This window comes from Ailuropoda melanoleuca, chromosome 13 (assembly GCF_002007445.2).
Source record: "Ailuropoda melanoleuca isolate Jingjing chromosome 13, ASM200744v2, whole genome shotgun sequence".
Lineage (NCBI taxonomy): Eukaryota > Metazoa > Chordata > Mammalia > Carnivora > Ursidae > Ailuropoda > Ailuropoda melanoleuca.
In genome coordinates, this window is record NC_048230.1 from 67,430,453 (window position 1) to 67,444,175 (window position 13,723).

At 45.1% G+C, this 13,723-nt stretch overlaps 1 protein-coding gene across 8 annotated transcripts in view; it reads right to left on the minus strand.

Moving 5' to 3' along the window:
• Positions 1-13,723, minus strand: part of DLGAP4 (DLG associated protein 4) — a 163,935-nt gene that overhangs the window by 15,428 nt on the left and 134,784 nt on the right. For 7 of the 8 annotated variants that reach the window (XM_011221273.3, XM_034640523.1, XM_034640522.1 and 4 more), the window contains 2 exons: positions 12,613-12,701; positions 11,637-12,049 (listed from right to left, as the gene is read on the minus strand). In XM_011221273.3, coding sequence (XP_011219575.2) covers positions 11,637-12,049; positions 12,613-12,701 — 502 coding nt within the window. The remainder of the gene's footprint in view (positions 1-11,636; positions 12,050-12,612; positions 12,702-13,723) is intronic. The other variant, XM_034640524.1, reaches the window with a different exon arrangement.

Genomic DNA, 13,723 nt, shown 5'->3' on the forward strand with positions numbered 1-13,723 from the left:
TCTCTCAGAAGTGCTCCATGGCCACCACCATCTTGTCTTACCCAGATCATGGTGACACCCTCCTCATTTCTCCCACCTTCCACTTGTGCCCCTCACCCCACTCTCTTTCGAACAGAGAAATCAGATTCATCCTTTAAAAAAGAATGTCAAGTTGCGGCACTCAAAACTCTCCAGTGAGTTCTCCTCTGAGAGTGAAAGCCAAGCCTTTCATCCCCCGAGGCCCCGACTCCAGCTCCCACGTCCGGCTTGCTGCTGCCACCATACCGGACACTCCCTGGGCCCGAAGCCCGTCAGGCACCTGCCCACCCCAGGAGCTCTCGGTCCCTGCCACTGCCTCTGCCCTCCAGATCTCCAGGATCCCTGAGCCCCCACTGTCCTTTCTGTGCTGTTTTCTCCGCTGCACATCTAAGCACCTTCCACATTGTTTGCTGATTTGGTTATTTTCTGTCTCGCCCCATGAGAACGTAAGCTCCACGAGGGCAAGGGCTTGGTTTTGTTCACTGCCTTCTCCCCAGAAGCTAGAAAAAGTGCCAGTACATATTCACAGAAGGAGGGAAGGTCAGGACCAGGTAAGGGAGTGCTACTTTCTTCCTACGGTTCCACAGTGTCCTGACACTCCCACAGTTAGACAAGAGATGCATGAGACACAGTAAAATTAGAGAGACACTAAATTGTCATTGTAGCAAATATTACTTATGATGCAAATCCAAGAGAACAGAGTTCCACAAGGCTGCTGCACATGATATCAAAGTACAAATCTCAAAATAACTATCCGAATATGCAAAACAGAAAACTGCTTGATTTTACTATCCAAAAATACCCTGGATAGTACTAAGAAATAAACCTAATAAAAATATGTAAGACCATCATGGAGCTATTCATCAAACTTGAAGAGAAGGATATAAAAGGGAGAGCTGAGGGGCGCCTGGGTGGCACAGCGGTTAAGCGTCTGCCTTCGGCTCAGGGCGTGATCCCAGCGTTCTGGGATCAAGCCCCACATCAGGCTCCTCCACTGGGAGCCTGCTTCTTCCTCTCCCACTCCCCCTGCTTGTGTTCCCTCTCTCGCTGTCTGTCTCTATCTCTGTCGAATAAATAAATAAAATCTTTAAAAAAAATAAATAAATAAAAGGGAGAGCTGAATAAACGGAGACAGAAGCTTTATTCATTGCTAAGAAGACTCATTATTTTACAGGTATCAAGTTTCCCAAATTAATCTATAAATTCTATTTCCAGGCAATGCTCCAGCAAAATTTTTCCAAGGAATTTGCTATACTAATTCCAGAATGAGTATTGGATGAATGAAGAGGTATGTGAACTTTTTATTTCTGAACACAATAAGGAAGAGGATTCGCCCTTCCAGATATCAAGGAATGTGAAAAAGCTATGGCAGTTAACAGCTATATTAACGCAGAAATAGACAAAACAGGAGAACACAATAGAGCCCAGAAACACACCCCTGTGTACGTAAAACTTGGCAGAGGTTATGACCGGCCAGTATCACTAATCAGTGAGGAAAGTAATGACTTCAATAACTGGTCTTGTGACAATTGGCTTTCCATAGGAATGAAACAAAATGAGATTGTAGAATGTACAGGTAGGAGCTGCAGATGAACTAAAAACCTAAATATGAAAAAATGAAAAAAAAAAACCCAAATTTTGAAACCATGAAAAAGTCTCTATGCCATTGGAACACAGACGTATTCTTAAGAATCAAAAGTGCATTCAGAATAGCAAGGAGATGTAAAAATTTTTTTTAAGGATTTTATTTATTTGAGACAGAGAGAGAGAACACAAGTGGGGGGAGAGAGGCAGAGGGAGAGAAGAGCAAGAAGCAGACTCCCCACCGAGCAGAAAGCCCAGTGAGGGGCTCCATCCCAGGACCCCAGGATCATGACCTGAGCCGAAGCAGACGCTTAACTGACTGAGCCACCCAGGTGCCCCAAGAAGATGTAACAGTTATAAACATTTATACACCTAATGACCACCAAAATACATGAAAGCAAAAACGGACAGAAGTGAAGGGAGAAACTGACAGTTCTATGGTAATAGTTGGAGACTTTAATGTCCTACTCACAATAATGGAACAAGACAGAAGATAAGTAAGGAAAGAGAGCATTTAAACAACACAATAAACCAACTAGATCTAACAGACTTATACAGAAACACTACCCAACAACAGAATACATATTATTCTTGAGTATACATGGGACATTTTCTAGGATAGACCATATGGTTAGGCCACAAATTAAGTCTTTTTTTTTCCCCTCCAAGTTTTTTTAAAAAGTAAGCTCTAGGCCCAACGTGGGGCCTGAACTCACAACCCTTGAGATTAAGAATCCCATGCTCCACTGACTGAGCCAGGCAGGTGCCCCCACAAATTAAGTCTTAATAGATTTTTAAAAAGCTATAAGTCATACAAATATCTTCTCTGAATACAGTAGGATGAAGTTAGAAATCAATTTAACAAAAGGAAAACTGGAAAACTCACAAAATTGTGTAAATTAAACAATACACTTAATTACTTATTTATTTGGGGGGGGGGAGAGGGAGAGAGAAAGAGTATTAAGCAGGCTCCATGCCCAGCACAGAGCCTGATGCAGGGCTCGATCTCATGATCCTGATATCATGACCTGAGCCAAAATCAAGGGTTGGATGCTTAACTGACTGAGCCACTCAGGCACCCCCCCCTTTTTTTTAGAGAAGGAGAGAGAGACAGAACGATATACCTCTAAACAACCAATGGGTCAAAGAAGAAATAGAGAGGAAATTAGAAAATACTGAGATGAATGAAAATAAAACATACCCAAACTTATGAAACACAACAAAAGTGGTGCTAAGGGGTAATATGAGGCTATAAACACATTAAAAACTTACGAAAGATCTCAGATCAATCTAATGTTACAACTTAAGGAGCTAGAAAAGAAGAACAAAATAAACCCCAAAGCCAGCAGAAAGAAGGAAACAAGAAAGTTTAGAGCAGAGATAAATAGAGAATAGAAAAAGAGAGAAAAATGAATGAAACAAAAAGATCAGCAGAAGTAACAAACCTTTAGCTAGATGGACTAAGAGAAAAAGATGACAAATGCTAAAATCAGAAATGGAAGTGGAGGCATTACTACCAACTCTATAGGAATAAAAAGATTGTAAGAATACTAGAACAGTTACACACCAATAAACTGGATAACCTGGATGAAATGGAAAAATTCCTAGAAACACAAAGCCTGCTTAAACTAAATCAGTAAAAATAGAAAATCGGAATAGACCTTTATCTCGTCAGGAGACTGAATCAGTACTCAAAAACTCTCAATAAAGAAAAGTCCTAGACCTGATGGCTTCACCGGTGAATTTTACCAAAGATTTAAAGAACTAATTACTAATCCTCAAACTTTTCCAAAAATTGGAGAGGAGGAAATACTTCCTAACTCATTCTATGAGGCCCCATTACCCTGAAACCAAAGCCAGACGAAGACACTACAAGAAAAGAAAGCTACAGACCAATATCCCTATGAACGTCAACACAAAAATCCTCAAGAAAACGCTAGCAAATACAACTCAGTGACACATTAAAAGGGTTACATATCAAGACCAAGTGGGATTTATTCCTGGAATGGAAGGATGGAATCCAACACCCTTTCATGAGACACTCAACAAACTAGGAGTAGAAGGAAACTACCTCAACATAATAGAAGCCATCTATGAAAAACCCACAGTGAGCATAATACTCAATGCTCAATCACTCAATGATGAAAGTCTGAAAGTGTTTCCTCTAAGACCAGAGATAGGGCAAGGATGCCCACTATTACCACGTCTAGTCAAAGTACTAGAAGTTCTAGCCAGAGCAGTTAGGCAAGAAAAAGAAAAGACATCCAAATTGGAAAGGAAGAAGTAAAATTACCTGTTTGCAGACATGATATTCTATGTAGAAAACCCAGGAAGATTACACATGCATGCACATACCCAGAACTATTATGTGAATTCAGCAAAGCAGCGGGATACAAAGCTAACAAAAGAGCTACATTTCTATATGCTAACAACAAATAAGCTGAAAAGGAAATTACAAAACAATTCCATTTACAATAGCATCAAATAGTAGAAAATATTTAAGAACTAATTAACTGAGGAGGTGAAAGGCTTGTAGAATGGAAACTATAAAACACTGCTGAAAGAAATTAAAGACGACACAAGAAACAGAAATGCATCCCCTGTTCATTAAGGCTTAATACTGTTAAAATGTCAATACTACCCAAAGCCATCTACAGATTCAATACAGTCCCTTTCAAAAATCCCAACAGTGTGTTTTTACAGAAATAGAAAAACCCATCCTAAAAGTCATATGCAATCTCAGGGGACCCCATATACTCAAAACAATCTTGAAAAAGAACAAAATGGGAGGACTCATACTTCATGATTTCAAAACCTACTACAAAACCACAGAAATCAAAACGGTGTGGTGTTGCCTTAAAGACAGACATCTGGATCAATGGAATAAAACAGGCATCCCTGAAATAAACCCTTACATATATGGTCAAATGATTTTTGACAAAGGTACCAAGACAAATGGGGAAAGGATGGTCCTTTCAACAGATGGTGCTGGGAAAACTGGACATTCACATGCAAAAGTTAGACCCACCTAATGCCATATACAAAAGTTAACTCAAAATGGATCAAGGAACTAAATGTAAGACCTTTTTACAACGATAAAACTCTTAGAAGAAAAAAATGGCACGAAAGCTTCAGGACATTGGATTTGCAATGATTTGTTATTACATGAAAGGCATAGGTAACAAAAGAACGAACAAACAGCTTCAATCTACAGAGTAAAAAGATAACCCGCTAGATGGGAGACGATATTTGCAAATCATATATCTGGGTAAGGAATTAATATTTACAATATATAGAGATCTCTTAAAACTCAATAACAAAAAAGCAAACCACCTGACTTCAAAATGGGCAAAGGACTTCTGTAGACATTTCTCAAAAGAAGACCTGTGAGTGGCCAACAAGCACACGAAGACATGCCCGAGATCACTAAGCCTTAGGGAAATGGGAGTCAAAACTATAAGAAGACACCACCTCACAGCCATAAGGATGGCAACTCTGAAAAAAATGGGAAACAACAAGTGTTGGCAAGGACATGGAGAAACTGGAACCCTTGAGCACTGCTGCGGGGAGTGTAAAATGATACAGTGACTGTGAAAAACACTGCGATGGTTCCTCAAAAAGCTAAAAATAGAATTACCACATGATCTTGCAATTCCATTTCTGGATATAGATCCAAACAGACCAAAAGGCAAGGACTTGGGAGTTATTTGTATGCCCACGTTCACAGCAGCGTTACTCACAGCAGCTGAAGTGTGGCAGCAATTCAAATGTCTGTTCTCTTGACCGATGAAAGGATAAGCGAAATGTGTACACGTTGTTGTTCAGTCAGAAAAAGAAATGATGTTCTGAGATAAGCTATGCCATGGAAGAACTTCTGAGGACATTAATGCCAAGTGAAATAAACCAATCATAAAAAGGTAAATACTGTGTGATTCCACTTTTATGAGGTATTTGGAGTAGCTGGAACTTTACAGAAAGTATAATAATGGGTGCCCGGGGCTGGGAAGGAAGGAAGAATGAGGGGTTACTGTTTAATGGGTAGAGTTTCAGTTTTACAAGATAAAAAGTTATGGGGATGGATGGTAGTGATGACTGTACAACAATATGAATGTATTTAATGCCACTGAACTGTACATTTAAGAACCGTGAAGACGCAGGGCGCCGGGGTGGCTCAGCTGGTTAAACGTCCGACTCTTGGTTTCGGCTCCAGCCATGATCTTGGGGTTGTGAGATGGAACCCCGTGTCAGACTCTGTGCTCAGTGGGGAGTCTGCTTGAGATTTCTCTCTCCCTCTGCCCCTCTCCCCTGCATTCTGGCTCTCTCTTTCAAAATAAATCAGTCTTAAAAAAAAAAAACCCTGTTAAAATGATGTTATATTTTGCCACAATAAAAAATTTTTAAAAAATCAAGGGTGCAAAAGATTGATATGAACCTATCAAATTTAAAAACTGTAGTGATTAAAAAATCATTAATTTTATTTTTTATTTATATTTTTAGATTTGTTTATTTATTTTTGAGAGAGACAGAGAGAGAAAGAGTGCATGTTCACGCATGGGAAGGGGCAGAGGGCCTGGAGGGAAGGGACAAGCAGACTTCTGCTGAGTACAGAGCCTGATGCAGGGCTTGATCTCACGACCCTGAGATCATAACCTGAGCCAAAATCAAGAGTTGGTCACTTAACTGACTGAGCCACTCCGGTGCCCCAATTCTTTTTAAAGATTTCATTTTTAAGTAATCTCTACACCCAATGTGGGGTTCAAACACATAACCCCAAGATCAAGAGTTGCACGCCCCACCAACTGAACCAGCCAGGTGCCTCACAAAATCATTTAAAACACAAGCAATAATATCAGAGAAAATACTGACCCCCTAGAGAAACAAGATTCTTCTTCTCTGAAAAAGATTCTGTAGGACTGCAAAGAAAGAATACTGACATTTAAAGGTCTTCCCCTAAGGAAAGAGCAGGATGTCCTTAAATTTAGTTGGGCAATAAACCACTTTAATGTTAGCAGTACCTGTCACTCTGGCACCAATAGAAATCACAGATAATTTCATATCACATTACACCTGTCACAGTTATCGTGAAATAATGTTTACTGTCATCCACTACTTGGAAATTCATTAGACTCACTGCTAGATTGTGTTATTTAATGTCTTAACAAAAAAGTATACATCTTAATAACTATTAATGTAATTGGTTTCCTTTGTTATTGTGATACAATTTCTACCATATGTTATTTATTTATTTATTTATTTTTAAAAAAAGATTTTATTTATTTATTTGACAGAGACAGCCAGCGAGAGAGGGAACGCAAGCAGGGGGAGTGGGAGAGGAAGAAGCAGGCTCATAGCAGAGGAGCCTGATGTGGGGCTCGATCCCATAATGCTGGGGTCATGCCCTGAGCTGAAGGCAGACGCTTAACCGCTGTGCCAGCCAGGTGCCCCTCTACCATATGTTATTTAAAACCAATTTTCTGAGGTATCCACAGAAGCCTACCTTTCAACAAGCCCTGCCCACACAGACTTGCCAGTTTCTCAGTGCCTTGATGCTTTTATCCTGATTTTAATTTTTTTTTTTTTAGATTTTATTCATTTATTTGACAGAGNTCCACAGAAGCCTACCTTTCAACAAGCCCTGCCCACACAGACTTGCCAGTTTCTCAGTGCCTTGATGCTTTTATCCTGATTTTAATTTTTTTTTTTAGATTTTATTCATTTATTTGACAGAGAGAGAGAGAGCACAAGCAGGGGGAGCAGCAGGCAGAGGGAGAGGGAGAAGCAGACTTCCCGCTGAGCAGGGAGCCCAATGCCAGGCTTGATCCCAGGACCCTGGGATCATGACCCGAGACGAACAAAGATGCTTAACCAACTAAGCCACCAGGAGGCCCCCTAATTTTAATTTTTATTAAATTAATGTATGTTCATAACTTTAAAAATACGTAAAAGCATGGCAATGAAAGAAAAATAAATAGGACTACATCAGAATTAAAAACTACCTTGTACAGGGGCGCCTGGGTGGCTCAGTCAGTTAAACATCTGCCTTGGGCTCAGGTCATATCCCGGGGTCCTGGGATTGAGCCCCGAGTTGTGTTGCGTCGTGTCGCCTTCCTGCTCAGCGGGGAGTCTATTTCTCCCTCTCCCTCTGTCCCTCCCCTGCTTGTGCTCTCTCTTGTGTGCACTCTCTCTCTTCTCTCAAATAAAATCTTAAAAATAAATATAAATAAATAAAAACTACCATGTATGAATTGATACTATCAAGAAAATGAAAAGGCAACTTACAGAATAGAGAAAATATTTGCAAATCACATATTTAATAAGGGCCATTATTCAGAACATATAAAGAACTCTTGCAACTCAACAACAAGAAGACATCCCAGTTAACAAATGGACAGGGGAGGCCTGGGTGGCTCAGATCATTGAGCGGCTGCCTTCCGCTCAGGTCATGATCCCAGGACCCTGGGATCGAGCCCCGCATCGGGCTCCCTGCTCAGGGGGGAAGCTTGCTTCTCCCTCTCCCTCTGTCTGCTGCTCCCCCTGCTCGTGCTCTTTCCCTCTCTCTCTCCCCCTGTCAAATAAATAAATGAAATCTTAAAAAAAAAAAAAAAAAAAAAAAAAAAAAAGGAAAAGAACAAGAGCTGGCTCTGTCCATGTTTAAAAAAAAATCATGAAAAAGGAACAGAGGAAGAACAACCCCTTATATGGATGGCCACAGTAAACATTTGATGAACAGAGTTTGGTGATAAAGTCAGAAAAACCTCCGAATCTCCACAGATTTCTCCAACAAAAATGTAAAAAGAGCCGACAGGTATACGCAAAGATGCTCGACATTATTGGCCGTCATGGAGATGCAAATTAAAACCACAAGATGCTGCTTCATATCCACTAGGATGGCTAGATTCAAAAGACCAGTAACTGCAAGTGTGGGTGAAGATGTAGAGAAATGAGAATCCTCATATTCTACTGGCGGGAATGTTAAATGGGGCAGCCCTGTGGGCAACAGTTGGGCACATTCCTCAGAGATTTAAACACAGAGTTCCCACATGAGCCAGCAATTCTACTCCTAGGCATGTATCCAAAAGAAATGAACATACATACACACGTACACACACACACACACGCAAGTGTTCATAGCAGTGTTACAGATACTAGCCCAAAAGTGGAAACAACCCAAATGTCCATCAACAGATGAATGGATAAAATGAAGAATCCCCATGAAGTGGTGGAGTATCCAGCAACAAGGAAGGAAGTGCCGGTAGGCGCTACGACTTGGATGAACCTTGAGAACATTATGCAAAATGAAACAAGCCAGACACGAAAGACCACATATTGTATGATTCCATTTGTATAAGTATTCAGAAGAGCAAATCCCCCGAGACAGAATTCGTGGTTGCTGAGAGGCGAGGAGGAGGGAATGAGGAGTGACTACGAAGTTACGGGGTTTCTTTCTGGAGCGATGAGAATGAAATCAGTAGTGATGGTCGTACAACACTGAGTGTACTAACTGCCACTGAACGGTACACCTTAAAAGGGTGAATTTCATGGCTTGTGAATCCTAGATCAATAAAGTTATTACAGTGTGAAAAAAGAAGAGAAAAAGCCTTCCAGAAAGACAACTGAAAGATAGATAGGGGGAAGAAAAGATCAGAGGCTGAGGCTCCATCCGACAGGTCCCACATCTGAGTGATGGGAGTTTCGCAGAGAAAACAGAACAGATGCAAGTGCACAAATTATTTTAAAAAGTAAATGCAAGGTGGGTGGGGCGCCTGGGTGGCTAGGTCAGTGAAGTGTCTGCCTTCAGCTCAGGTCATGATCCCAGGGGCCTGAGACCAAGCCCACGTCGGGCTCCCTGATCAGTGACGAGTCTGCTACTCCCTCTCCCTCTGCCCCTCCCCCTGCTTGTACTCTCTCAAATAAATAAAATCTTAAGGAAAAAAAAAAAAGTTAATGCAAGGCTATTTCTCAAAAACAAAAGACCTGCGTCTCCACCCAGAAAGGGCCTATCTGCTGCTGGCACATGAACAATGCCCCCTTCCTCGGCAGGGCACTGAGAAAGTTCACAGGAGAGGTCAAGTGAAGAGCCTAACAGCTTCCATCAATAAAAAAACACAAAGGCTTGAGAAGTGGAATGCATCAAACTCTTCAGTACAAGTAACGGAAGTTAAACACAATATAGCCTTGAAGATTCTGAGGGAAAATGATTTTCAGTTTTATGTTTATTGGTACATATATATAGATTAGAGGTGTGTGTGTGTATATATATATAGATAGATTATATATATATATATATCTACCTTTAAACATATACATTTACGTATATAATTTATTATTTTCAACTTTACACCCAGCCCAACCATGTGAGGTCTGAATAAAAATAGGCAGCTTCCAAAAATTTATCTCGAATTAATTGAAGGTGTGTGCCAGCAAAATGAGGGATGACAGCCAAGAAAGCAGGAGGCCATGTGGTCTGGAAAGCGGGGTGTCCACCATGGGACAGTGGCCAAGGGCAGTCCCAGGTGATGAAAAGGGAATTTTGTGGACAGCAGCTAGGCAGCAGGCCCAGAGAATAACCTGGCCAGATGAGAACAGAGAACTAGAGGGCACCAGGGCAAATCTGAAATCATGAGGTTATGGGATACGTGCGCAGGTCTGGGAGACAGCACAGATGCGGGCTGGCGGATGTGGTAGCACGTGTGGGAAAGCAGCAAGAGCTGAGAAAACGAAGGGTATGAAAAAGATGAGCCAGTCATTCATTTTAGGAAAAAGAAAATGCGGAAAAGGAAATGAAATCATCATACAGTATTAGGCTCTGCAGTGAACAGTATTTCCATGCTCACGGTGCCCAGAACTGCTGATGGTTACTTAACCCCCAACTGTGATGTCCGACATGGAGGGTCGCGCCCAGGAGGCCGACGTGACAGAGCTAACCTCTCATCGCTTAGAGTAGGAAATCGGTACATGATGATGATGAATTTGAGAGGAAATAAAAGGTAATCCCATTTAAAAGACAAAAAGCTGCATTAGCAGGCAAACACCAGAACGCACAGCTACCCAGAGCTGTGAGCAGGGAAGGTGGAGGCCGGGCGGCGGGCTACCTGGTTCCTGTTGGAAGGCTTTCAGTGCGTTCTCTGGGCCTTGCCTCCATTCTGACTTGTTAAATACGCTTACTATGAAAAGTTCTTAGGCACACAGCTCACGACTGCTCTCTGCACAGCAGCAGGTGTGACATCAAAGCTGGGACACTGGCCTAGAGGTCCATGGATACGGACCCATCCCAGGTGGCTCTCCTCAGGCCCCACGCCATCCATCCCTTCTGGGTACTCTAGAGACCTGTCCTTCCTGCACGTTCTCTGGAGAGGGCCCTCACTGAGGACAAGCTGTGGCTCCTGGGACCATGGCCTGGAACTTCCCAGGGACCACCCCTCTCCTGTTATCAATTACCTGTGAATCTAGGCTCCCTGCCTATTTTTAGTTCTTTCTGGGACTCATTTCTTGGAGGAATAGGCACAGTATAGACAGAAACAGAAGTGGGGGGGGAGTAGCTGGCTTCTGTGCCCCCCCCCGCCCCCGCACAGGTCCTCACATGCTACTGAGGCCCGAGGTTAGATCCTTGGGGCTTGCATATAGTAGGCACCTAATAAGGAGCTGCTGTAGGCATAAGTATGGTACCAGCTGTCTCTGTGTTTGCCACTTCTTCGGGCCCTCCCGTGCATGGCCACCTTCAGTCCTCACAAACGCTCATGCAGTTGGAGGGCAGGAGTATCTATCTCTCCGTTACACAGAGGAAACTGAGGCTGGGAGGCACCTGACTACGGTCACTTCACGAGGAAGGGAAGAGCTGGCCTTCATGCCTGGGTGTGGCTGAGCCCACAGCCTGTACTCCCAGAAATCCTTCCCGGATAAAGGTTAGGTTAGGCAGATAGATGGAAGGAACGAAGGGGAACAGGTGGTGAGCTCACAGCCGACTCAAGAAGGGAACCTGAGGCACGAGCCGGGCCCCTTCTCTCCAGCCCGGAGGCCGTCCCTGCAGCACTCACCTTCTTCAGAGAGGTTGTTCTCTTTGGTCTCCTTGTCCATCTGGCAGCACCAGCCCTCCAGCCGCTCCGTTTCTGCCTGAAGTAGCTTCAAGAACCAGTAGCCGTCCCGGCGGCAGGCCCCCGGCTGCGCTGGCTCTGCCGGGGAGCTGGAGGAGGTCTCGAGCCAGGGGTCGGGAGGGGGCAGCGAGGAGGCCTCTAGGGCAGGGTCGCTGTTGTCTCCATAGGAGAGGTTGCGCTTGATCTGGGCAATCTTGGGGGCCTGCCGAGGGCCGGCATCGATGCTGATGGAGTTGGGGTGTGGGGTACAGTCCGGGAGGCTCCTCTCAGATGACTTACAGCTTGAGTCATTGGCATCCTGGGTATCTGAGTCGGTGTCCCGTCGGGAGGACATGCTGTGAGAGGGGGCGCTGCTTCTGGGGGTGGGGGTGGGGTGAAGTAGGGTGGGGACAGGAAGAGGTGAGAGTCACCAGGAGGGCCAGAGACCAGAGGCCACCCCGACCCGGACACACGGGAGACAGAGAAACAGATGCATTGTCTGCTCACCATGCGCCTGAAGCGGGTCCCACAGCCCCCATCTCATTCTCTGCTCAGCCCTTGCCCCACCCGTCCGCGCCCACACGCGCACGCATACACACACACACACACACACACACACACGGACAAGGTCATAAGGTTGCCTGTTTACTGCAGTGGGGCCAGGAAGACCACCAACATCAGGGTGCTGGGCTATGTCTCTGCTGGCCTCGGCCCCCCGAGGGCTGATTAATCTCGCAGAGCAAGCGCTCACTGGCCCGCCCGCCTGCCTGCCCAGCCTCCCATGCCTGGGCCGCTGCCCGAACCCCAAACCCAGCTTGGTTATTAGAAATCCAGCAAGGAGAAGTGGGTTAGGGAGAGCAGGAGGAGAAGGCGCAGGAGAGGTGAGAGCAGAGGGAGGGAGAGGAGGGGGAGAAGCAGTCACCACCTCTGTGCGACTTACCGCCAGTCGTCCTCTACCTGAACCCCGATGGACTGGAATTTGGTAGCGGGACTGGGCTCCTCTTTTGGCACTGGCTGAATGCAGTCAACCTTATTGAAGGACAACGACAGCAACGGCACGGAGACAAAGACAAAAATAAAAAACAAACACCACACTTGCTGCTGAAATTCACATTAGTGGGACGACGCAGAAGGACAGACAGACACGAGGCATGCGGACACTGCACGTGGGCCCAAGGCCGGACCCAGTGAAGCCGGGCACTGCTCATTCGCGCGGAGGCGGGCGGGCAGGTGGGCGGGAGGTGGGATGGGGTGGAGATGACTGGCTTTCCCTACTCTGAGGAGGGTGCCATCACATCGATTGCTTTGGGTCCGTTGTCCTCCGAGAGGTGGGAACCGTTCCTTCTAGTCCTCTCCTTTACACGCATCAGAGAGAAGAAAAAAAAAAGAAGGACGACGAGAGAGAAAGAAAACACACACACACACACACACACAAAGCCACAGCCGTTATCTGGTGTAGTTGAAGCTGGGGGCTGTCTCGAGGCAAAGATCTCTCCCCCAACCCTGCAGCTGAAGGGCAGGCTGGAGGCGCCTGTCTCAGGGCCAAACCTTGGACAGCGGTTCTGGATTGGAAACTGCCCCCGAGGTGAGAGCCAGTGAGGTCCCAGGACACTCTGGGATGCCGGGCCTGGATGGCTGAGGTGACCCTCAGCAGTGGGTGGGCCTGGGGAGCAGTAGGAAGGGCCAGGGCCAAGTGCAAAAGCTAGCACTTTTTCTACACTCCTGTGAAGTGGAAGGAAACCCGGCAGCAGTCATGCCCCGAGTCTGCCTTTCTTCTCTGGGACCAAGATGCGTGGCCATGGAGCAGCCAGGCCAGCCCTTCCATCACTGCTCATGAATGAGGGAGAACCCACACTTCACCTAGGGCTTGAGGTACCAAGGGGTGGGATGAGGGTTGTCAGGGTATCCTTGGAAATTGGGGACTCCCAGTCCCTTGTCTTCACAGAGGTGGCAGGGGCTGTGGGGCTTTCTGGGGCAGGGGCCGGGCGCCAGGTTCCTGGCCACGGGGACACAGCTGCGCTTCTCCTGCAGCAAGTTTCCACTCAGGAAGT